The sequence below is a fragment of the Melanotaenia boesemani genome, chromosome 16 (genome assembly GCF_017639745.1).
Source record: "Melanotaenia boesemani isolate fMelBoe1 chromosome 16, fMelBoe1.pri, whole genome shotgun sequence".
NCBI lineage: Eukaryota > Metazoa > Chordata > Actinopteri > Atheriniformes > Melanotaeniidae > Melanotaenia > Melanotaenia boesemani.
Window position 1 is genome coordinate 19,888,007 of NC_055697.1, and position 25,235 is coordinate 19,913,241.

General features: G+C 38.6%; 1 protein-coding gene across 1 annotated transcript in view; it reads right to left on the reverse strand.

Moving 5' to 3' along the window:
• Positions 1–25,235, reverse strand: part of neurl1ab (neuralized E3 ubiquitin protein ligase 1Ab) — a 38,925-nt gene that overhangs the window by 7,199 nt on the left and 6,491 nt on the right. The window contains exons 3-4 of the mRNA XM_042011047.1: positions 22,932–23,253; positions 4,094–4,804 (exon numbers count right to left, since the gene is read on the reverse strand). Coding sequence (XP_041866981.1) covers positions 4,094–4,804; positions 22,932–23,253 — 1,033 coding nt within the window. The remainder of the gene's footprint in view (positions 1–4,093; positions 4,805–22,931; positions 23,254–25,235) is intronic.

Below are 25,235 nucleotides of genomic sequence, written 5' to 3' on the forward strand. Positions count from 1 at the left end.
GAACATTTTTCTGAGAAGTCTGTTGCATTAGCAGCGTAAAGCAATGCTTGCAAACTTTAGGTAGAACTTTGTTTTGACCTTTGTCTTTCGCTTTCAAGTTCAAGCCAAGCTTAGCTCAATCCGCATTCAGCTTTTGTATAATGCCATTGCACTACTGCTTAACAGACACTAATGTGCAACCACAACATTGACTTTCACCTGTTGTTGTGTTAGTCACTTTCATTTTAAGTTCTTGTCTTCTCTCTATATTCCTCTAAATATTGTTTTCCTTGCAAACAAGGTCTAACTTCTATGCTGTTGATGCTGTCACCTGTCAACAACTAAATTAGAACATAGTACTACTCTGTTTATTCAGTAATCTGTAACAAAGTGTCAGTCATCTGAAAATGAAAGTGAAAATGATTTAAAGTAGTATTACAGTACATTTTATTAACTAGCACTTGGATTCTGTTTCACATTATTATATAGAAGGGCGGTAACCACTTTTATTCTAAGCCCTTTTCATACAGCATAGACCATAAAAACAGACTGTGTCTGTTCCCCTTTGGTAATTCACACAGGCTGAACAAAAATATATCTGCTGTATCAAATGATACTTTTTTGCAGACTTGTGATTAAAAAGTACCCCTCTTACATATTTATGCATAGTCGTGTGATAAGTAGCGGATATAAGAATATATGTCATCAACTTTGTAATAAGTTGAGCAGAAGCTGGAGAAAACTTTAAAACCCACATCCATGAAGACTTACATGATGATCATAGATTATTAATCATTCTAAATATCTTGCATGAAATAATAAAATCTTGATTTCTGGAATAAGATGGGCACAATGACCATTTGACAGCAACAGATTCCCATCTGTTCCACTTCACAGACTTGACAACACCCAGCCATGACAAACTGTCACTTGCCTCAGTGGCTAGATGTCTCCATGGCAACTTATGGCATTCAGCTGCAGCGAGTGGGTGAGTAGAGACGTCACAAATGCACTCCCCACAGCTGGAGTGGGTAATGAGTCGAGGAACGCTCATACCCAAAAGAATTAGGAAGGGGGAGAAGAGGTAGAAAATGCAGAGAGAAGAGAGGACGATTGGAGAGCTGGGTGTACTGGAACTGGCTGTGGGTGGAAAACCCAGCATCTCAAACCTCCATGCAATTACATTTTAATAATGCATCAGGAGGGCATCATAAGGAGCTATCACAGGCTCCCTCCTGATACGTAACACTGGCTGCTGGGAGCCCACGCAAGACAGAAATAACCTTCTCACTTTCTGGGTCTGACTGACTACATGAAAGAGAGGAGAGGAGAAGAGAACAGAGCATCTAGACATGATTTACGAAAGAAAATTAAGAGAATTGACTAATTCTAAGTGCATTTTAATTCTCATCTCAAATTATAGATTTCCTGTGAAAAGATGTCTGTCCTGCTGGAATGCATTCATGAATAACCCAGTAGAGGGGGAAATGTGGGTTGGAGGAAGATTGTTTTCAAGAAATTAAGATGAATGTCTTAATCTGTGGTGACGGTAAACAAATCGAAAGCACTTGCATTTGTGCCTGAAACACTGTGCAGCATTTCAGTCACATCAAGATACACCAAGTCCAGGCATTACTATAGCTCTACTTTCTGAGAAATAGAGAATGTAAAATCGTTTAAGTGTACGACTCAACACCGAGCAAAGCATACTAAATATTTAAACCTCAATTGGACCCATTCAAAAACAGGACATATGCTGAGTGTCAAATGTCCTAGAAAATGGGTTCTTAGTGACATCAGAGACTTCATTTTTTTAATCTAAACTAGCTCTTGGTAGTCTCCAAAGTGCACGACAAGAACAAAGAATGTGTTCTGAACAGTTAAACAAAACAACGATCTGAAGATGTTGGACAGAGCCTTGAAACAAACAAATCCTCTTTGAGTCAAACCAGGCTACATATCCTGTCATCATAAAAACCATCTTCAATATGTTTGTGTCTGTGTTTGTAATCATCACAACGGGGTTTTAAAGTATTTAACACACAGTACATTGCTTCATTGTCACGTCAAAAACAGAATTCAGAGAAAAGAATCTTCTGGTCCATTTTGTTAAATTGGGTAAATACAAACTCAATCGAACAACAACACAAACATATTACACTGACACTGTTTATTTTAACAATCACTAAGCCAAAAAGCAGATGTGTGAAAAGTACACCCTATGATTCAAAATCTTGTAGAATCACCTCCATAACGTTGTGAATATTTAACATTACTGTGAAGAAAATGATTATTTTTTTACTCAGCTCTCTAAAGATCCAGCGACATCATTTCAATCAGGTTGAAGTCTGGACTATGAGTGGACCATTGGAGAATCATGATACTTTTCTTTTTTTCTATTATGTTGTACATTTACTGGTCTGCTTGGGCTCATTCTCTTGCTGCATGACCCAGTTTCAACCAAGCTTTAGTTGTCATAGAGATAGACTCATATTTGACAGTACAATGCAATACAGTGTACAGAGGAGTTCAGGGTCCACTCAATGACTGCAAGATGTCCAGGTCCTGTGGTTACAGAACAAGCCCAAATCAATTTGCACTGTACTGTTCTTTACAGGTGGTATGAGGTATTGGTGCCTGTATGCACAATATTGAATTTTTGTCTGATATCCAATATGCCAACGGAGATAAGGTGAGAAGCTTGGTCAGCTTCTACACTCAGCCCAGGAAGGGCTCAGAGTAGAGTTGCTGTTCCTCTGCATAGAAAAGAGCCAGATGAGGTGGCTGGGGCATCTGGTCCAGGTGCCTCCTGGATGCCTCTCTGGTGAGGTGTTGCGTCCCACCGGGAGGAGACCCCAAGGAAGACCCAGGACATACTGGAAGGACAACATCTCTTGGCTGGCCTGGGAACGCCTTGGGATCCCCCTGGACGAGCTGGCAAATGTGGCCGGGAGAGGGCAGTCTGAGCTTCAGTGCTTAGGGAGCTGCCCCAAAACCGGACACCAGATAAGCGGCAAGAAAATGGATGTATTTTAATATACCATCTGAGGCAGGTAGAGGCTGAAATATAGCTCATGTGTTTTTTAGTTTCTCTGAGATCATCGCTGATGTCTTTCCTCCTTCACAGTGTGTCAACACGCTTGCATGCTCCAGACCAGCAAACTGCCAAAACACCTTTTTTTTTTTGTTTTTTACAGAAGTTGGCACACTGGTGATCAGTTATTTATATTTGGGTAGCAGCTCCTGGCAGCTACACTCTTAAATCCTCTTGAAATAGTAAAGAAACACAGTATTCTGGTTAAGTTTAGTGAAAAAATTATACAGTGTAATATGTTATGATGTTGTTCATGTGAGTTTGTATTGGACTCTTTCTAAGATTTGACAAAAACCAGATGATTTTTTTTAATCAAGCCCTGATACAAAAAACCTTATCCACTGAAAGAGCCTGTAGTTTTTTTCACACAGCAGCAGAAAACGCTGTGCTATCACTGTGGAAGCCGTAGAAATGAAACCAAACTGGCAGAAATTCTGTTTAACTGAAGGTACAAAGTTAACATTTATATGCAAATTGTGGAAGTAAAATGCAAATTCCCAAGTGATGTATGACTTGATAAAAAGTCAGAGCGCAGACAGCAAAGCAGGGGAAAGTATTTCATCACTCGACAGAATGGGAATTCAGCCTCCAAGGTCACTCAAGGATCACAGACTACATTAGCTTCCGAATGAAAAATTATAAATGAAATCCGACAGACCTGTGAAACACAAACTATGATTTAATAAAAATTCAGACTACTGATAAAACTACAACTAATAATAAAGCTTTCATCTGTCCAGAAATGTTTCCGGATTAAATCCAATTAAACACCACATGATCGCAGGTAAGCACAAGTTTAAATTAAAATAATGGTTTTACTCTTTTTTAATAGTATAAAAACATGGGGGTGTGAGTTTGTAAGAATTGTAAGACACTAGAGCTGAATCTAAATAAGTAAATCAAATATAGATTTTTCCAAAATGTTTGTTTTCTTTAACTTTTTTAAGATAATACAAATCTGTTTTATGACAACTTAGACAGAAATGAAAGATAAAGAGAAGTCAAAAAACGTAAATGTACCTAAAATCCTGAGTTGTGTGATGGTACCGTGCAGACCGTAGAACATCCAGAGCGGCCTGGAGTTATCGACACACAGCTGCATCCCCGCACTGATTCCATTATGGCTCATTATAACTTCTCCATCTGCATTCACCACAAAGCCCAAAATATCTCCGCCGTGAAGTGGCATCCCCACCCGACATACGGCCCAGAATTCCTTGCGGTCAACCAGAGATTCTGGGTTGGATGGGAGATCACTGGGCCTCAGGGTGGCCGGGTCGCAGGATGTCACACCGTAAGAGAGAGACCCAGCTCGGGCGATTCCTGCTTTCACTTTTACAAGCACAGTCTCTGAACAGTGCATTGGTCGGCTGGTGAACACCAGGGTCCTCTCGTCACCACGGTGATCCAGCCGCGCCACTGTGTGCTTATCCAGCACGGTAACGTGGACGCCATGCACCGTGTGAAAGTGCAGATCAGTGTCCAAGTGGCCGGGCAGCAGGGAGCACTGCTGTGAGTTCTGAGAGTTCTGGGGTACATGGCAGGAGGTTAAGGGCTGTAACTGTTCTTCTTCCTCATCATCTTCTTCCAGATGCATGTCTTGCTGCTGTAGGCTCAGGTCACACAAACTGATGGAGAGGCGAGGGTCATGGCTGTTACGCTGAATCGAAGCCCGGTGGGCGGCAGCAAAGGAACGAGAACGCTGGCAGTCCAGGGGGACCATCTCACTGTCTGTGAGAAAAATCACAAACACACACAGAGCAGCATTATGTAATCATTTGTTTGTGCTTTTATAAAATGAACACTTTATTTCGAACTATTGCACAGCTCCTTCATTTTGTTTGGACAACATCACAGCCCTATTTGCATTTTGGCTAATACAGTCACATAAAAAAAATCTATTTTAATGAGTGAGAAAAAATGTATCCAGAGAACTGAATTTAATTTATTTTATCACTTAGTATTTGGCATTTTCCCATGTACAAAATTGCTTTATTTTATGTTCTCTCTTTGTACACTGCTCATTCATCATACCTACCCCTGTAAACAAGAGGTGGCTTCCGGCCTCTCTGCTTTATAACATTGTGAGGCACTCTACTAAGAATTGCGGTCCAACAAGATGAACAATTGCATCAATGTTTACATGCTTAGAAACATGTCAGGACTTTAAGCGGAGGCCGACTGCAGCTGCAGGCCAGTTCACAAGAAGAAAAAAGACATAACAGCTTTATGTAACACTGAAAGAATAAAAGATCCTGTTCTTGAGCCCACCTCTCTGTTTGTACCTTAGGGTCCTGTAATAATGTGCCAGATTTTTTCATTATCATTAGTAGCTGTACTATCCTGTTATATCTAATCCCTAAGATTAGATTGGATTCCTTTACAGCCCAACTTTAAATAAAACAAGTTTACATTCAGCTTTTGTCAAGAATTAAAACTTTGTATATACTATGTATACATACCACTCTGAGTTTCAAATAGCTGCAGAGCGCTGCCACAATTCCTAGCTGTTTACATAACAAACTGTCTCAGCAGCAGTGACTTCATGTATCCCTGTGCAATGTTAAAATTTTCAGCTATGTGTCTGTATGCTAAAGTCAGCTCTTTTTCCATCCATCAAAAAGGAGAGGCATCCTAAAAACTGCTTCACAAGCCTCTTCATGCTGTGCAGCCCTCTCACTAATAGCCCTTCCTATGCTCTCCTCACTGTAAAATGGAAGCCCCATGGGAACACATGGGTGCCAAAATGAAAACAGAACGAGAACGTGCTTTCCATGCACACAGTCAGTACAAACGGATCTGCATCCTGGGACTCACAGCCAAATTTAAAACAAGCTAAAATTAGCTGATTGGACATTTGAGGAGAGTGGGGAGGAGGGAGGATGAGGAATGAGTGACATGATGGCTCTTAACTTCAACCTGCTTTGGGCTTCCCCTATGCAAAGTGGATGAAGAATAAGAGTACATCAGGGCACAACTGGATGAAAAGTAGAATTAGGTGGACACTTGAGAGAAAGAGCATACCTCGCCATCTCCTCTTTATCACACAAAGACAGCACATCAGCCACTGATAAACTGCTTGAACCTAATTACTTCCTCAGTCAAGAGTGTCCAAAACCAGCCACAGGTCTCTTATTATTAGCAGCCTTATCATCTTCAAGGCAAAGTTAGCTGGCCTTGGGATACAAGGGATCATTTCTATTCTCGCTGTTACTGCTTCCTACAGTTCACAGTTTCTGCTTTTGAGAGCGGTGCAGCAGTCTAAACAAACTGTGAGAGGAATAGTAATATTCCAAAGCTTTCAACCTGTGAAAAGAAACTAAAGATAAAGAAAGCAAAACAAACAATAAGACATGAACTAAATACATCTGATCTTCCTGGGTTTAGTCTCAAAGAAGTATGAATGTCACATACTTAACAAAAAATGAAAATCCTTAAGTCACAAGGTGAGAATATACCAAGATTGAACTGTAACAAGGATCCATGTGATATTTCAAACCCTATATTTCCAACATTGTTCAGAATTATAAGAATCCTAGGCACCATGCACATAATGTAATAAGAAATATAGTTCTGGTTTTGTTTACAAAAAGTATATTCCAAAATGTGTGTCCTTTCTGACTTCCAAAAAGTGCACATTGTTGGACTGCAAATGATTGAGTCCTTAGCAACAACAATGACAGTTGTGAAATATTTCAAGAAGAACCCTGTTTAATGTCAGGCTAAAATATCAAAAACAAAGAAAAACTAGCTCCAGGAAGCTTAAAGCGAAGCCTTAAACCACACAGTGTTGAGAAATGACAGAACAGCTATTAAAATCGCTAAACCAACATCTTGCCGACCCACTATCAACCAAAACAGTCTGAAATGCTGATTTCAGGCGGACACCATGAAAGGGCTGTCTTTTTGTTCCCCTAGTTCCTGGGTGGAGTCCAGTGGAAGAACATCATCTTCTATGACCAAAATTCCTTCCGACTTCTTTGTTCAGGATGAACATATGTACAGAGGAATAATAATAATAATTAAAAAAAAATACTGGGAGTAAATCAGAACAATGGAGAATCAGAGAAATAAACATTATTTGCTGGTTTCTTAGCAGTTATGAAATAAAACAATCCAACTAAACTCTGTTTTATGCAATTTCATGCAAAAATGCATACTCTGCAAATGGAGCATAAATATGCATGTGTGTGTGTGTGTGAGAGAGAGTGTGTGTGTGTGTGTGTGTGAGAGAGAGATGTAATTGTATTATCCTCACACCCATGCACTGTATTTGGCTTGAGTCTGTATACCCTCTGCCAAAATGGTGCAGCCCAAACACATCCCCAGATAGTAAGGGAAATACCAGCAGAAGGAGGAGTCTCTGCAGAAAAATACACTACTGCACATTTCTGTAGAGACATATAACTTGATCATTACATTGGCATGACAATAATAGTCATGTTTTTGTTGTTTTGTTTAATTTTTATATAATTTGCACTATGACTAAAAGCAGCAGACACCAACAATGTTTTTTTGTAGCAATGTCAACCCTCTTTGTCATTAAATTTAATAAATCTGCTCTGTCTCAATCTACTCAAGCCTGCATACACATGGGTACAACCACATTTCTGTAATGTGTGAATTATAATAGAAAATTAAAAATGGCTTTCATGGTAAATTCACCCCAGCTTAACGGCACACACTTTTTGACATTTGGAAATCAATTTTTCTTTTTTTTAATAGACTGCCTCGAACATATCACTAATATTATTCTACTGTGAAGTTGCAAGGTTCACGTCCTTAGAACTTTGCATAGCAAGTCTGAATAACTTTCCAGTAATTAAACCAATGCTTATGTGATCAAGTGCATGGCTGAAATTGCCCTTCTAACATTAAGTGGTCTTTAAACAGCTCCAGCAACTCAGCCTCAACTCAGGAAAATAATGAAATCAGGGAAAACATACCAGACTGACACTGCAGGGTCAATGGCTGACCTCTTGGCTTTGGTTCTTTATATTATAATTGTAGATGTAAGAAAAATTTCATACTCAGACTTTCTGGGAACTAGAAAGTCTGAGTAGAAAAAAAAGTCCCAAGAAAAATATCCATCTACCTGATGTGGGTTTACCCATTCAAACTAGTTCAACCTGTTGGAGGCAGGAATTCTTCACCCAGTGTTGAAAAACCAGTTTTGGTAAAGTGATAGTGCAACTGCTAAAATGAGGGTTTGCAAATGTACAGTGAAAAGCTGTTTTAAAATGAGTGCATGCCAAGCTCACAAGTGTAGGATAAAAAATTATTTTAAAATTACGCTGCCAAAACAAACAGCCAGGCTGCACCTATGTTTATATACATCTTACAAAGACATGTGAGTATTATAGTATTGCTGTTTTGATCTGAATCCTTTCTGTGTAGCTGTTGCCTTTTTTGGTGTTAAATAGCTCTAAGTCAGACAATGGCATGGCACTGAAGAGACATGGGATTTCCGCTTATTCCTTGGCCCCATCAGAACAGGATTAAGAGGAATTTGGGAGTTTTAATGGTGCTGCAAATCCTGCACAAGGTCAGCTGCAGTAACTGTATGCATACACATACTGTATGTGGGTGGTTGGAGATTCAGTATAAGTATGGATAAGAAAGGGGGCTATCTAGAGCTATTTCTGCAATGAGTGAGTGAAGTCATCCATCACGAGAGGCAGCTCTAGGTGTTATGTATCTTTCCCAGAAAAGACAGGGATGGGCTTTTGTTAATCAATTAGTAAGCAATGATATAGAAGAGAAGATTAATGGTTCCAGTATCTGAGATGCGGTGTTTCTGACAAATCAAGTTTCTGCTTTAGGGCCACATGTTTCTGAATTTATGATAGTGGATAGAAAAAGAAACACATGAAGGTGATAAATGTCAGCAGAGAAGGTGACGTCTAACTCTTTGAGGGCACAGTTTCTTCTCAGCTGAAGTCACATCTAACTTTAGTGTCTCCACATGCAGTTTCACACAGAGTACAAGTATCCACTGGTTGTTTAAATGTCTAAATCTGATATCAGTTTTAAACACATTTTTCCAATTACAAATTCATTTTGGTGTTTTGGTCAAAACAATATCTGTAAAATCTTTACAGATGGACACATTTGCTCACTGACACAGAGAGAAGCGAGAGAACATTCTCCTTTTCATTGGGACTAGACTCTGTTCATCTGAAAGTGATTAGCCTCCTCTCAGAAGGCTTCCCCTTGTACAGTCCAGCTCTCAGGACCCAAACCTGACAGGCTCCATTACAATTTCTATTTTGATTTCCTGCAAATCTGTTAGATTCCATCTGGGTCGATTAAATCCCAGCTGAGGCACAACAGCCAGAACAACCTTTTTTTATTTAGGTTCCACAAATCAAATAAATTCCAAGCCCTGAGATCACTAGAGACAGAACCCTAATAAATACAGGGACTTATCCTGATGTGTACATGTTGGCAGATGTTGGGGTCAAAATGACAGTCCTCCAAAAATTTAGCTCACACCAGACCTCTAATTTCACTGTCATCGGTTTTCTGACAGAGTGGGGTTTTTAAACTATAATCAGGGACAAAAAACAATCAAAGTTTGGGCATGACTGATAGCCTCAACTCACGCCTCACTTACCTGAAGTGTTAAAGCAGGATGAGAAGCAAATAAGGCCTAATGACATCCAGATGCTCACTTCCTACTAATGTGCAGCTCTGTTGGTCTATCTCTTTAAGAGTGTGAATAAAAGTCTGAACTGAGGATCTAGCCTGTCAGACTCTTGCCTGCAATTGTTCAGCCTTCAGGCCCCTCAGCTTGCATCCATCATTGTGATTAACATAACCACCAGCAACTGTACACATAGTTTGAATGTTGGATTTAAACCAAAGGTCCTCACACAGACAGCATAATTTTTACTGCATTTTTTCTAACTGAAGCATTTAGTTGTTTTTTTTTGTTGTTTTTTTAGCCTTGTGGTAAATTTGCTGGGACATCCATTCCTGCAAAGATTGGCAACTGTCTTGAATCTTTTCCATATGTGAATAATCTTTCTCACTGCAGAATGGTGGCCTCTAAATTGTCTGAAAACAATTTAGAAAGGACTCAGCTATGGAAAAGATAGTGTACAGGCCATGGTCTGTAGTCTTTGGCACAAGCAATTCGGTTGAAATAATATTACAGTATTTAAATGAAACATAGGCTTGTAAAGAAACAACAAAGTGGATAATAGAATATATATAAACAAACAAAACAAAACAAAAAAATAATTAAAAAATAAAAAAACAATCTTAATAAAGGCAGAGAAAAAATTTCATAGGAACAATCACTTATAACCCAAAAACTAGGAGCAAGCTATGGGACATAAACACAGAGCAAGCTGGAAATAAAACAGTCACAGACCAGTTGTGCAGACACAGACAACCTCATCCACCCTCAAGAAGCTGTTTGAATTGTGCACTTTACTCCCACTACATTGAGTCAACCATCTTGCGGCGCTGTTTCAAATCTTTATTGAAATGTCTCATATACTATATAGTGCTCTACAAGCTCATCAAAAACTACACTAAATGTGGAGCATATGAACTACACTGGCTGAAATAAACTATTGTGCATTGCGGCCTGGAACCAGGAGCTATGGAGGTGACAGAAAGTACTAATGCTAACACCCGCAGCTTGTTATTGCAGTTTTTAATGCCAGCTGAGAATGACTGATCACAGAAATATTCCTCACATGCCTTAACAGCAAAGTTGTCTTTCTTCTCATGGATTATATTTGAATATTATTTTATATTATTTATATTTTATCTGTTAGGGATAAGTTGTAATGTAGCTCACTTACAAAATATTTGATACAAGCTGAGGGGTCCAATATAAAATAAGTAGTGATTTGACACATTCAATAGCTTTCTGAATTTATAGTTTGTCAGGTTCTATGGGTTCTGTTTTTTTTTTTTTTTTTTTTTTTTAGATTTTCTGGGTTTGTTGGGTGAGTTTCTCTTTTGTTTAGTGCTTGTTTAGTTACTGGTGTCAGTATTTAAGCTCGTCAGTTCACTTTTTTATGCCAGTTAGTCATCATCTGTGTGTGCACTTTTGCTTTTTGTTCGCTCGTCTCCCCATCCTCTGTTCTTGTTTTTGAACTGCTGCCACTGCCTTCTGTTTAGTGTACTGTCTAGTACAAGTAAGACTTTAAGTAGTTTTTTTTCCCCAATACCCTTCTGCCTCCCTTTATGGGCTGCTTTTAGACTCTCATCTTCCACAACTACATGCAACCTTGACATAATTACCTCAGCCAAGGAGGAGGTTATGTGTTCGGTAGCATTGGTTTGTCTGTCTGTCTGTTAGTAACTTAACTCAAAAAGTAATAGAACGATTTTTATAAAATTTTCAGAGAATCTCCTAAATGGAATAAGGATCAAGTGGTTACATTTAGGTGGTGATCCAGATCATGGCCTGGATTAAGGAATTGTTTTAACACTAGAACCGCTGTCACAGGGGGTCATTTTAACAACATGCTAAAAATATCAATTGATGAAATATTTTATATTTGTAATATTTATATAAACATTGACTAAAACCTGCGACCAATAGTTATGGAAGGGTTGACCTAATTTTTCAAATGATTGAGGAACAAACACGTGAAGTGTCAAATTCCTCACATTCAGCACACACTGTGCACAGACTACATTTTATGCATATTCTTGTGGCTTTGTTTTTTTTTTTTTTTTTCAAACTTGCATTTGTTAGGGCTGGACAGATTGATCCAAATGTCGATAGTATTGATACCAAGACTAGTATCAGTATCGTTCGATACTAGCATGATGAGATCGATATGTTCCTTGCAGAGGGCTTTTGGAGCAAAAAGCCAGAAGATGTGAATGAGAGCCAACAAATTTTAGGTTTTGCTTTTGTTTAGCTAATTTGTTGTCGACTTTATTTTTGTTAAACAAATGTATGTGATAAGAGAATAACAGAGTTATTTTATTATTTGATATTTACAAACAAAAAAGGTTAAATTTAAATTAGTCACTTCTGCCATTCAGTTTGTTAATAAAAAGTGTTTTATTTAACAAATAGTGTTTTGTCAATGCCAATTTTATTTAAATAGCATATTTATACAGCCAAAATCTCCAAAGTGCTATACACAAACCAATAAAATATAAAAGCACAAGGACAACACACAAGGGTACAACATAAAAACTGCAATAGGATGCCTGCACTCAGCCGAAGCCCAAGGCAAACAAGTGTGTCTTAATCATAAATTTAAGCCGACAGACTTTTTGTAGACCGCATAGTTAAAGGCAAAGTATTCCACAGAGTGGGAGCCACAACTGCAAGCTAGTCTCCTCCAATTTTTAAATTAGATCAAGGAACCTCCAAGACCATCTCACTGGGTTCTGGAGGGCCGATTGATATCAGACAGGTATTCTGATGCTGAATCTGCTTAATGGAGGTGACAGGGCTGGGGTGTGCTCACTGCACAGCTGCTTTAAGAGCTCCACAATAATGAACACACGCTGTCATTCTGGTACCGATGCAGCTCCGGTAGAGGACCCATGCATTCAGTACAGCGATGTCCAAAACATTATAAAACACCACAACAGGCCATCTTCTAGTTGCAGTTTGAGATAAATATTGCCTCAGGATCTTGTTGAGGAGATCTACCCTAATGTTGCTCTATTTTAGTAAGAGCAGCTGGTCATTTCTCCCCCATCTTAGTCTTCCTTGTTTATTTGTTGGCCATTAAAGCTTTTAACTCAAAAATACTGCTAATAAATAATAAAAACAAAAAAAAAATCCAGTGGTCAATCTGAGTGCTTCTAGTTAGTATATTGAAGATGATAGTTACAGAAGTAAGTGAATACAATACAATTATAAAGACTGTTGGGTGTGTACACATTTTTGTCATAAGGTTTTATTTAAAGGTCCCATATTATACACTTTATTCCCAATCTGAGACCATTCATTAATATCTAAATGAAATATTTCCGCCATGGTATGGACAAATCGACCCTCAGTTTGAGTGCAGCGGCTTCTCTTCACCTCCCTCTTTTTAGCAGCTTCAGAAATGTGCCGTTTATGGTGGGCGGAACCCTGGTGGAGCAGCTCAGCTGTTGGCTCCGCCCATCGCATCGCCCGTCATGAGGTGATTGACAGGTTAATATATTTTCAAGCTATCAGACTAATAAGGCCGAAACGATAAAATAACTGCCAGCTCTTACCTCTCCAGCTGTGTCACGGACAGTTGGTATTGAACCTGGCTTCAGCTTCAAACGGTTGGCGAAGCCTGCTTTCCATGCCCCCATGTTGTGGAAACAGTCCTCTTTGAAATGCTGGCCACAGACATGCAAAACCTTTGGAAGTTTTCCGGGTACATTTCCTCCAAAAATAAAATTAATCCACTCAGTCCTCGTGGGTTCAGTGGATGGAAGTAAAAAAACGTTTTTGTGTTCATTTATGCAGCCACAAACAGAACAGTGCTTCTGTCGCTTAGCCATGTCCGCTAACGAGGGTTGCCGAAGAGGGAAAAACACTGGGCGCTAGGTGATTTTTAGAGGGCGGGCTTTGAGAGCCGGTAGACGGGTCCATCGCTCTGTGGGGAGTGGTTATTGTCCCTTATGACGTCATAACGTACACGCTTTCAAACAAGCTCATTTCAGCGCTTACTTCCCTAGAGGTGGAGCAGGGGGGAGAGAGAGCGCCTGAAAGAGTTTCACACTTACGGGTCTCCTACACATGCGGGGGGACCAGTATGACTGTTCCAAAACCATTAAAAAGTGAATTTTGCATAATATGGGACCTTTAACTGTCATGGAGACCAACCTAAAACAGCAAATGTGTGCTATGCCTCCCTCAGCCATGAACCTATCCTGCCACCATTAGTTTATGTGACAAGTAAATGTACAGTACGGTGGATCATTATGAGGGATTCAAAAACTGCATTCAAGCAGTGTCTGCAGTGCATTAGTAGCTGCCTGCCCCTCTGCCTAATGAGTCTTCAATAGAATGTACAAAATATAGTGGGTGAATGGACAATCTGACTATTTATACTAAGAATTGCAACAAGGTACAGTGGAAATGCATCAAGAATAAGCACAGAATAACAAAATTAATACAGTAACACATAAGCCAAATAGCAGGAAATGACATCTTATTTCTTACATAATTGTAATGTGGGTTGTTTGTTTCACTGTAAGGACCTGTAACCTTCATTCAAGTTTTCTTCTGCTAATTATAACCAGTGTAGTTCAGGCTCAAATTCACACGGTTTGCATGTTTATCAGCTTCGAACCTTAAGTTCTGCATTCATGTTGTAATCATCTTCACATACTTTAACATAAAAATTAGCAGATTTCTCTTTTCACCAAAATTAAGGTTATCTGCACCTGTTTCCCACAGTACACAAACATGAATCTATAATCTTAGCAGTACATAGTGTTAAGAGTTGTTATACAAAAAATTAAACTAATGTACCATAATTATATGTCCTCTCAGGTTTTAAGTTGGCAGGTATTGAACTGCAGATGCATTATCAAGATTAAACTACAACTTGCAGTTAATAATTTTAAAACATCACACAGGAATTTAAATCCTGCAGGGGGAAAGTGTTTTAAATAAAAGAAAATGGTTGGCTTTTCCACATCAATAAATCATGATGAGGTTGTGCTTGGAAAGATAAGGGGAACTTGGCTAAATGCTTAGTTACTGCTCAGGCATCAAACATTTTGGGTAAGACATACAAGGCAAGAAGGACAATGTAATTACTTAGAAATGGACAATGTTACCTCAGCCGTACAACAGGCATGGCTAGCTTTTTGATTTTTACCCAAAAAGGCATCAACATGGCCCTAAGTTGTCCACTGGACCTGCACAGAGGTTGCTGGCAGCAGTAATTCCATAAGAGGAGAACTTGGGACAGGGTACACAATCTTGCAAAATCACTTTTTTATAAAATAACTTTTCATGTGATTTATTGCTGTACAGAAAGGAAAAGGTTCAAAAAAGAGAGAGAGAGAGAAAAAAATAATAAGGCAGAAAACAATGGACTCCAGTACAATTCAAGATTTCAGTCTAATTCTGCCAAAAGAATGCAGCTCATGGAAATTACTAAATATTTATAGTGGAGACATTCAGAGTTACACAATCTTCCTGCTTGCTCTTAGCTTTAATTTTTATTGATTTTTTTGCTGATGTTTCTCTCCTTTTTACTTACAAACTTATCCACAGTAGCTTTTGAATACCTATAAATCACTGGGACTAAAGCATTTCTAATAGAAACTGCAACATTTTTCATAGTTCTTTTATCTTCAGCGCTCCGTGTGTGTGGCCTACAACGGTAGGCTAACGAGCAGCAAGATGTCGTCCATCTCCACAGATGACTACCAAGACCTATATAAGAAGATAATAGCGCTTGAGGCAAAAGTTTGCCTCCTTGAAGTGAAAGTTGAAGTAAATGGACTGTTTGGAACTGAAACAACTTTGCCATTGATTCAAAACAGTGGAGAATTGCAAGCTAACTGATGAAGAAAATGCACAGATAACACTACCAAGAAAGAATTGTGAATTGTGAGTAACTGTGAAATACAATAAATCATTGGGTAATAACCCTTCCTGGAACGTGCAAAGCCAAAAAGTAAATCATGTCTCCTGGAAAAGGGAGGATGACGTATCACAAGCTGGGCACAGCGAGCTGAAGTCTACACCTACAAAACAAAGGACCTCTTCTATTCCTGGAAAGAAACAGGGCTGGACAACTGAGACTGGGAAGGTTGACAAAAAAACCTCCAAAACACTTCTGAATGTGAAACTGCAGAATAGATTTGCGCTGCTGTCAGAGGACCCGGGATCTTTATCGGATGACCATCTATCACAGGGCTAATTCAGCATGTAAAAGAGCCTGCACATAATAAAGGACACACTCTCAATTTACTGATTTCAAATGGTTTGGGCTTTTTCAAGGTTACTGTGTGTGATGTGGGCCTGTCTGATTATTACTATGTTTTCTTCATTAAAGGAATCACAAAGTCAGTCTACTATCACCTTAAAAACCTAATAATGGTAAAAGAATTGATGTCTCAGCAGGATCTGGAAAAACTAGTCCATGCTTTCATCTTTAGTCGTCTTGATTATTGTAACAGCGTCTTTACAGGTACCTAAAAAAATGAATTCAACATTGCTTATTCAGAACTCTGCTGCTCGAGTCTTCACTAAGAACAAGTGGACCACATCAGTCCAGCTCTGAGGTTTTCACACTGGATGCGTGTCCATCAGAGAATAGATTTCAAAGTTCTGGTACTGGTCTATAAAGCTCTGAATGGTTTAGGACCAAATTACAGCGACTTCTTGACCCAGTATGAACCTACCACAACCCTCAGGTCATCTGGATCCAGTTTCTTATCAGTTCCCAGAGTCAAAACATGGCGTGGAGAAGCTGCATTCAGCTGCTCCACATGTCTGGAACAAACTCCCAGAAAGCCTCAGATCAGCTGAAACACTCGGTTTATTTAAATCCAGGTTACAGACCCACCTGTTCTCTGCTGCATTTCAATAGTTTTTATTTAAAAATCCAAATCTGCATCTGTTTCTTTTAAACTTGAATTGTTTTTTTTTTTTTTTTTTATCTTGACCATGTTTTAATACCATTTTTATCTGATGTTCTTTCTTTTTCCTTTCTCTTTTGTTTTTAATTTTAAATTATGCTTCTTATTTTCTGATTTTCAATGTTTCTGTAAAGCACCTGGAATCACCCTGTATTTGAATTGTGCTATACAAATACACTTGCCTTGCCTCATCTTTGGCTCGTCACCTTAAATGTCTTCTGTTTGCCTTTGGCTCCAAGCAGACTTGACAGATGACTTTGCATATTGTTATTACCTTGCTGAGTTTCTAGTTTATTGTCTTTGGAGGATTTGGCTGAAAGCAGCAGACCAGAAATTAAATGTATTAGTACAACATCAATTTGCAGTACTTCAGGGTAAGCAAAGTCCTCAGGCCTATCTCATGTCTTCATCAGTCAAAAGTAACATAAGCATTTGTTTCAGTTTTTTTATGAATTCCTATAAAGTTAAGGTATCTATCTATCTATCTATCTATCTATCTATCTATCTATCTATCTATCTATCTATCTATCTATCTATCTATCTATCTATCTAAAGGTTTATTTGTACAATCCTTTCATACTGTGTCAATTTACAGCTATGTTACAATGCTGACCCAGGCTTTATTGACTGCATCTGGCCTCCCCACCTGATTGCAGATGTTTCTATATTTAAAACCTTTAAATTCACAAATCAAAGTTTGTGAAACACCACATAATCTATGCTGACAAGTGAAACAATGAGTGAGATCCGTAGCAAGTCAGCAGATGTTTGAGTGAACAGACAAAAATAGACACAAAGAAAGGAAAGTACTGCACATCAGGTTAAGGCAGCCCAACATGTTTGTCCTGCACTTTGTTTTACATCTTTAGACCCTACGTGTTCATTTGTGGACAAACAGGTATGAGAATGTGGTGAATAAATTCCTTACTAGCAACAGTTTCAGTTTTCATATAAGTACTAGGGGATTTACAATTAATGGGTGAATGATGCATTTAGATAAAATGTTTACACGTGTATGAGTTCATTTGAGAGCAGTCTCAAGAGTCATGTCTTTGGTTCTGTGAAGCTGATTTACAGCAGCTGTGCCACCACAGTAAAAAGTTGACATGTTTCTAGAGACCAGAGATTAATCTTTGTATCATAGCAAATACTCCTTTCATTTACTTCCATTTAAAAATTCAGCTAATGTACATACATGACTGTTTTAGGTACAATGCAGAATTGTTAAAACCTCCTTTTAGTAGCCAGTCTCTCCAATATTTTCTTAAAAAGTTTTTATCTTGCCCCTTTTATATATTTAAATCCAGAGGTGACCAGGCCTTTGAGGTCATCATTTCTAAATTTTGGATCAAACTTAAGTCCTTTTTTCTGAAGCTATGGTTTGTTTCACCAGCTAAAGATATTTTTTCCACATGTTACCCTTTTCATGAATATTCTCCGCTTGCATTTCTTTCCTGTTCACTTAGGTCATGCTTATTCATGGATGTATTTATGTAGCATGTATATATGCTGTTATATGTATTTTGGCTTGCAGCACTTTGTAGCTGTGGCATAAGTAAAATTATTATTACTATTATTAACTTATGGGGTAGAAATCTATTTTCCCTGATTAAAGGAAGCAAAAGACAAAAAAAGATCCATTCATTAAAAATAGAGGCATTGAAAACAAAGCTGCATTTATCTATTTATAAAACACCAGATTGTGACAATAGATAAAATCTTTGAACTGTGAGGTTTGACACCCTGGTTGCAACAGATCTCTACAGCATATCATGGTAATCCATTCAACAAGCCAAGAGGAACACAACCATCCACAGGGCTGCTAACAACAGTTAAAAATATACTCTAAGAAATATATTCCTTCCATCCTCAGAGGTGTTAAATTTTACAATATCTCTTAGGACGCTAGTGGGTTTGAAAAGCAGGAGGTTTTCCCCACAGGTCTAAGGCATAGCATGTTGAGATGATTGATGTCACCGCCCTACCTGTAATCACTTGAGACTTACACAGGCTCTTGACACTCTGGTAGCCATTTTGGATTCTTTTCTAATGACTGGAAAGACAGCCTGCAGATGATGTTAGCTGACGCCAGTCTCACGGATCACTGCATCTCTGTCAGTGATTAAGTGACTCATCTAACTCTGGTAAACAAACCCCCAGTGGAGCATCTTGCATCCATCAAGAGATGTCTTTGACTTTCTGGGTATATCTAACTTGGAAGAAATCCATCATACCTGTACAAAACAGAGGAGGCTGTGGGGCCTCTTGGGGTACGATCCATAAACAAACACAGTTATACATGTGTAAAGAGATTTCTTTGATTAACCATTTTGTTTTGACTACAGAAAGTTTGTATATTCTTTTAAGTGTTTGCTCGCTGGAAATGAAACTAAAAACACCTGCAAATTGTTTAGAATTTGCTCTATGGAGATTCTACATCGAACAATTTGACAAAGCTCAAATTATGAAGCAACTAAGAAGATAATTGATAGATTAAATTTTAATTAATTAAATAAAATAAAAAAGCAAACTTTGGTTGTAGTGCAATCCTAATTAGAGCCGAGATACAAGGAAGCCATGACATATGTGAAAAGATGACAAATTATGCTTTGAAGAAAGCTTGGTTCCTTGAGACTTATTACACTTGGGAAAACCTTTTATTAGTCCCTCTAAAGACTAATGTGTCTTAACGTGGTGCTGCACATCCTCAACAGGACAGTTCGTCTTGCACAAAACCCAAGACAGGCACTCAAGTCTGTATTGATAGTTGTGTAAGTAGAGCAAGCATGGTGATGTAACGGATCTTCCTTAAATTGCATGGGCAGCATTGTTGGTCTGGACAACCCCTGAGGCTCAGTTTGATTTTAGCAGATTAATTTAGCTTCCTCTCTTATGCAACACTATCTCAGCTTTCAAGGAGTCTCACTGATCTCAGGGTCACCTTTGACTCCTTGCATGGGTGGCTAGCTACTGAACTGCGGTCCCTTAATAGCAGCTAAGAGTAAAAACAGTGCTGCACTATAAAACATCCTTAAACATCAGAATAAGACCTGATAACAGTAAAACTGTTTGGCTGAAGGCCACATTGAAAAAGGTGGAAAGACGGTGATGGATGTCAGCTGTTACGAATCTTTTAATACAGCATGTAAGGTTGTAAGGGATCAAACAGACACAATGGTATGAGAATACTGTGAAGCATGTGTTTGATGCAGATAATCCACAAGCTAAAAAAAAACAAACATGTGACTGTAACCTGCATAGTAGGTCACTGCAGCTAAATCAGAACCATCTTTTAAAAAAAAAAGCAAAAACAAACAAACAAAAAACTTTTATTTACCGAGATAAATTATTTTAAGTTAATGGGGGAACTTCACCCTGTAAGGAATCACAAAAAAACAGAGCTGTCCATAGCAACTTAGGTGGGATTCCTTAGTTACCTTCACAGTGGAACTGATGTGTCTTGTGCATGCTTTTATAATCAGTCCATAAAATATCAAAGTCAAGGATGTATTTACTCAAAAGGTGAGCTACAGGGAGCAAAACTACTCTGACTGAACTGTAAGCTGTTTCAGCTGCAGAATGAAGTCATAACACATAAATGGTTCAGCTTCCAGGAGTGACCGTTAAATGTTGCGGGGAAATGGAAATGTGTTTCCAAAAGTCATACAGTGTGTTTTCTCACCAAGAGCTCAGAAGAGAAAAAAGACAAGAAAAAAAGAACAAAAAAACAGCAGAAGTGATGACAATATATATCACCTACATGATTAGTAAAGCTCCAAGGACATAAAATCTTTAAAAGTCCCAAGGTTCACATCAATATATTTCCTCTACATTCTTGTTATAAATTAACATAAATCTTTAAATAAACTTCTCCAGTTTGTCAGGTAGGTTTAAAAGGAAAACTTAAACAATTGCACATGTTAATGTGTGTTACAGATGTTAAAAAAGTAGTCTATGTGAAAAAGGTTAATAAAACATTTTGTAGCTCTGAGGAGGGAGCTGTGTCAAAACAGCCTCAAGAGGTGTGACTGGAATAACTGTTGTGAAGCTAACATTAGCCCAGCTAACGTAGAGACCCCAGCTTCCTGCTTGCTATAATTTGACTCTGATAAAACCTTCCCATTGGAACCAATAAGAAGACTCTCTGTGATAAGTGCCCTGATCTGATTGAGTGAAATTGGTGAAGTGTCTCCTTAATAAATGTAAAGCTCTGGAAATGCATTATCTCACTGACTCAGCAATACAAATGGCTAAAGTCAATGAGTTTGTCACAACTTATTCTTAGTTTACTGTCTCACACCTTTATCTCAAAAGCCAAATCAAGGTCACCCAACAAACCCATTCTCCACACTCCAAGGAGCTTATTTAAAGCTCCATGCTCCATTTCTCTCCAAGTAAAAAAAACACAGTAAGAAAGAATGAATTTCTGCAGGAGATCTATAATTCCCACCTGAATACATGGTCTGATAACGGGCCAACAACAGGTGAAATCTGGCTCAGTTTATCAGCTGGTGTAGCTAGTGTAAGCATCATTAAGAATCAAAAAGCAACCTTCTGTTAAAGGAAAATGTGTGCCAGTTTGCAACACCAGACTTTGATGTGTCTGCCCATATTTCAGAGGATAAGTGTTTGTTGAATGGCAGCCAACTCCTAAGACAATACTAGGCCTTTGAGATATACCATGTTCTCAAGTAGTGACGCTCTCAGACTATAGAGAAAAGCTGATAGCCAAGTGATCCTTCAGATGACCGAGGACTAAGGCTTTTCAGTTTAAGGGGATAAAAGTGATCGATGCGGGAAAGCCAGAATAGAAACAATAGGATTAAGACTGCTGACTTTATTCACAAGCAAAAGCTGCATAGCACAACTTATTAGAGAGAATCTTACTTTAACTGTAAAACTGTAAAATTCTCTATTATACCATACCATCTGATGAACATGACTCTCAATACATACAAATCTGAGTCAGAGTTGATCACATGTCACATAAAATTGTAATGAGACTTGGATCCAAAGAGTGAGACATTCCAGCAGTCTGATTGTCTTGGAAAAACATTGCAGACATGTCATTACCTGACATCATCCCTCCTGTTGTCTGTCCTCTTGGGAGGACCAACACACTGCCCTTGTTCTTCGACAAGAGCTTTGTGCTAGGCAGCACCATGAGGCCAGTGAACTCCAGATAGTCGCACTCTAGCGCTGGATACCATACAGCCCATCACCAGATAGCACGCTTCTCGCTGTCAACCACACCACAAGAAATGAGGTTAAATGGCACTATCTCCACAATATGGGAGCCTCTTCTATTTTTATTAATGGTGCTGACAGACTCTATTCTTTGGAGAGTGGCAGTGCCATTCTTGGAAATAGTTATAAATAAGTACTGAGGCATCTTCAAGGAATCCTATTAATCTTCTTTGCATAAAAGAAAGACTGGAGACAGCTTACAAGGAATGATGCATTCCATCAATCTGACTACGATCTGAGACATACTTCAGTTTGGTGAGAACTGCTGGTAATAATTGGGAAGGACATGTTTACCTCTAATTTCTTTTATGTAATGACCCTTTAAACAGCACTTGTTAGAGTGGATTTTAAACATTCTGAAATTCCTCCTTTAGGGAAATTTCTTTGATACCAACAACCGTGGTAACTAAATAGTGAGCCTTATCTCCCACCATCTTTTTCCACTGAGCTATTTTGCTCGTGTGGGAAAACCTGTGCAGCTTTATGTAACATCACCTTTTAATCACTTACACTGAAAAACATCAGGTGCAGAATGGTTTCCAGGGATAAAGCATTATAGTAACGAGACAAAGAGTTCACAGCCATGCTATCAGTACTGTGAGGCTGTACTTAGACAAAGAGGTGCTGCAAGCTAAACTCCTGATGTCTAGCTGTATTGTGTTTGCCATGTTTAGGGTACTATTTTTATCTTTAAACACAGCCTAATGTATAGCTATAGCTGAAAAGAAAATGACTGATTCTTAAAATATTTGGTGATTGAAAAGAAAGCCTATAAAATTTCTAAATGTACTTAATTAAAATAGTAAATGAGAACTCAAAAATATCAACAAAGATATTGGGACTGATTCTGTGTGGACCATGACTGTCAGCACCAAATTTCAAAACAATTCATTTCATGTTTAATAGCATTTCAGTAGGAGAGGGATGGAAAGACTGGCATCTAGTCCCCATGGCAACAACACTGACATGGCTAAAATCCCCAAAAATAAAAACACACATTTCCCAGGAAGGACTCCTCTCTGAATATCTGACTCACCAAGTAGCTGGACCCCCCTGGTTAAGCCGTAGACGTCTATGAGAGCCCAAAGAGGTTCGCCGACATGAATACCACTAAAGAACAGCATGGGACTGGAGTCGTTGATTCGGTAGAACACTCTGCCCCTCTTGTCCACCCAGAAGGAGATGATATTTCCCTCGTTGGAGAGCTCCTCTGGCAGGGCTTTTGCCCAGAAGCCACTCTGAGAGACCAGGTCGGGACAGGCATACTTGGGTAAGGTGTCTGGATTGATCCTCGATGGGTCTTTGGATGTAAAACCAAGACGCAGCGCACCGCTCCAACAGCACTGCTTTTTAGTGATCTGGAGAACACATGTATGTAATTAATGGTGATAGATCAAATATAAAGTTCATTATAATTTGAGTATTTTCAGTGAAAAGAAGCAAAGAAGAATAAAGAGCATATAGGAATGGGTTTACTCATGTGAAGGTACGATGATGATCACCTGTACTGTTCTACGACTAATCTATCCCTTTTAGATATAGTATGTTTAGAATGGTGCAGCTCCATACTATCTATACCAGGGCTACTCAATTCGGTCCTACGAGGGCCGCAATCCAGCAGGTTTACCATGTATCCCTGCACCAACACACCTGAGTCAAATTAGGTGGCTCTAACAGCCAATCAGGTTCTACACAATGACTCATTAATTTGACTCAGGTGTGTTGGTGCAGGGATACATGGAAAACCTGCTGGACTGCGGCCCTTGTAGGACCGAATTGAGCAGCCCTGATCTATACCATCAGTCACAATCACAAACTGATTATGCCTCCTTCCTGGAGTGACTTATGTCATGTTCTCTGGGTTTTGATTTAGGTTTTTGTAGTCTTGTCATGTTTTGTTCTGTTTTCTTGTCTTATTTTGTAGTTCCTTTTCTTGTGTATTCTGTTTTGCTTTCTGCTTCCTGTCCATTAGTACGCCTGGTTTTATATGCTCATTCACCTGTTCCTCATTAGTCTAATATCATATTTGAGCCCGTTGGTTTTAGTTTATCTGTGCCAGTTTATTGTAGTCTTCATCTCTTGTTTTGTCCGTGTCATGTACCCGGCGTGTTTCCTGTATGGCCTGCCTATATTAAAATCTTGTTCCCGCACCCATCTGCCTCTTGCCTCTCAGTCCTGCATTTGGGTCCTCACCTCCATCTCAAAACTCTGACAGAATTATTATTTAATTTAAGTGGAGTGCATTTTTTTTCCTTCTATGTGTAGCTCTGTGTCCTACTTTGATTAAAGAAAACACAATAAAGTGATGTTAAAGAATCCTTTTGGGAGTAAGTTAATCCTCAAAATGTCCATGTTTACCAGCCAGAGTTAGACTTTAGCATAACTTTAGCATTTGTCAACCTGCCAGGTAAATGTCTAGACTGATTTCCACATCATTATCCACTACACTGGGTTGACACCATAATTTCCTAAACCTAAATCAGGATGTGCCTAAACTTAACCAAACACTGAGTGAAAACAAAAGCAATGATCAAATAAATGGAAACTTGTTTCTCATGTTTCTGACAAACCCTGATATTGCGGTAGGGATTGAGTAACTCCTGCATATACATAGTGTGTGCAACTAGAGTCAAATGGGTCTTTATTATAATTTTCCATCTTTTTGTGAAAACAGTTGAGCTTAAGTGTATATTGATATAGCCAAACTCCCAATGAAGTCACTATCATTCAGAAAACTCTTTGCCAACTTGTGGTCTTGTAAAGCTTTTCAATTAGCATTTAAATAACTTAAAGACAATGTCTGTGCAGTGAATTTATTTAAAATTGCATGTATGATTATCTCCCACAGCCAGAAGCTAGAAGCAGCAGAATGCCTTTTTTTCCTCATAGTCCACAGCATCTCAGATTCAGACATACAACATTAAATAACTGCATTACCCTGCTGTGTCAAATTAAACTCTAACCACAGATTGTTAGAGTTTAACCAAGCTAATTAACCCAGCTAATTATATTGCTAGAGCAGTATAATTAGAGGGTAATGTCCTGTCACAGATATACTGGTTTTACCTTACCAGTGTGTACCAATATGTATCTTGTCTTTATTAGTCTCAGAAATCCATCATTTGTTGTGCTATAATTAAAATGCCATCCAGAAATCTGAGTTCAGTAAATTATAATTTGAATATAAGAATATACAACCACTGAGACTCTGCAAGAATGCATTTTAGTATTTTTAATAAATTTCCAAATGCTTTGCTAATGTAATCAGTAATCATGTTAAACTGTTAAACACCTCCATGTTTTAGCTCACAGCTTTGATGTTGATGAAGGTGACAACAGT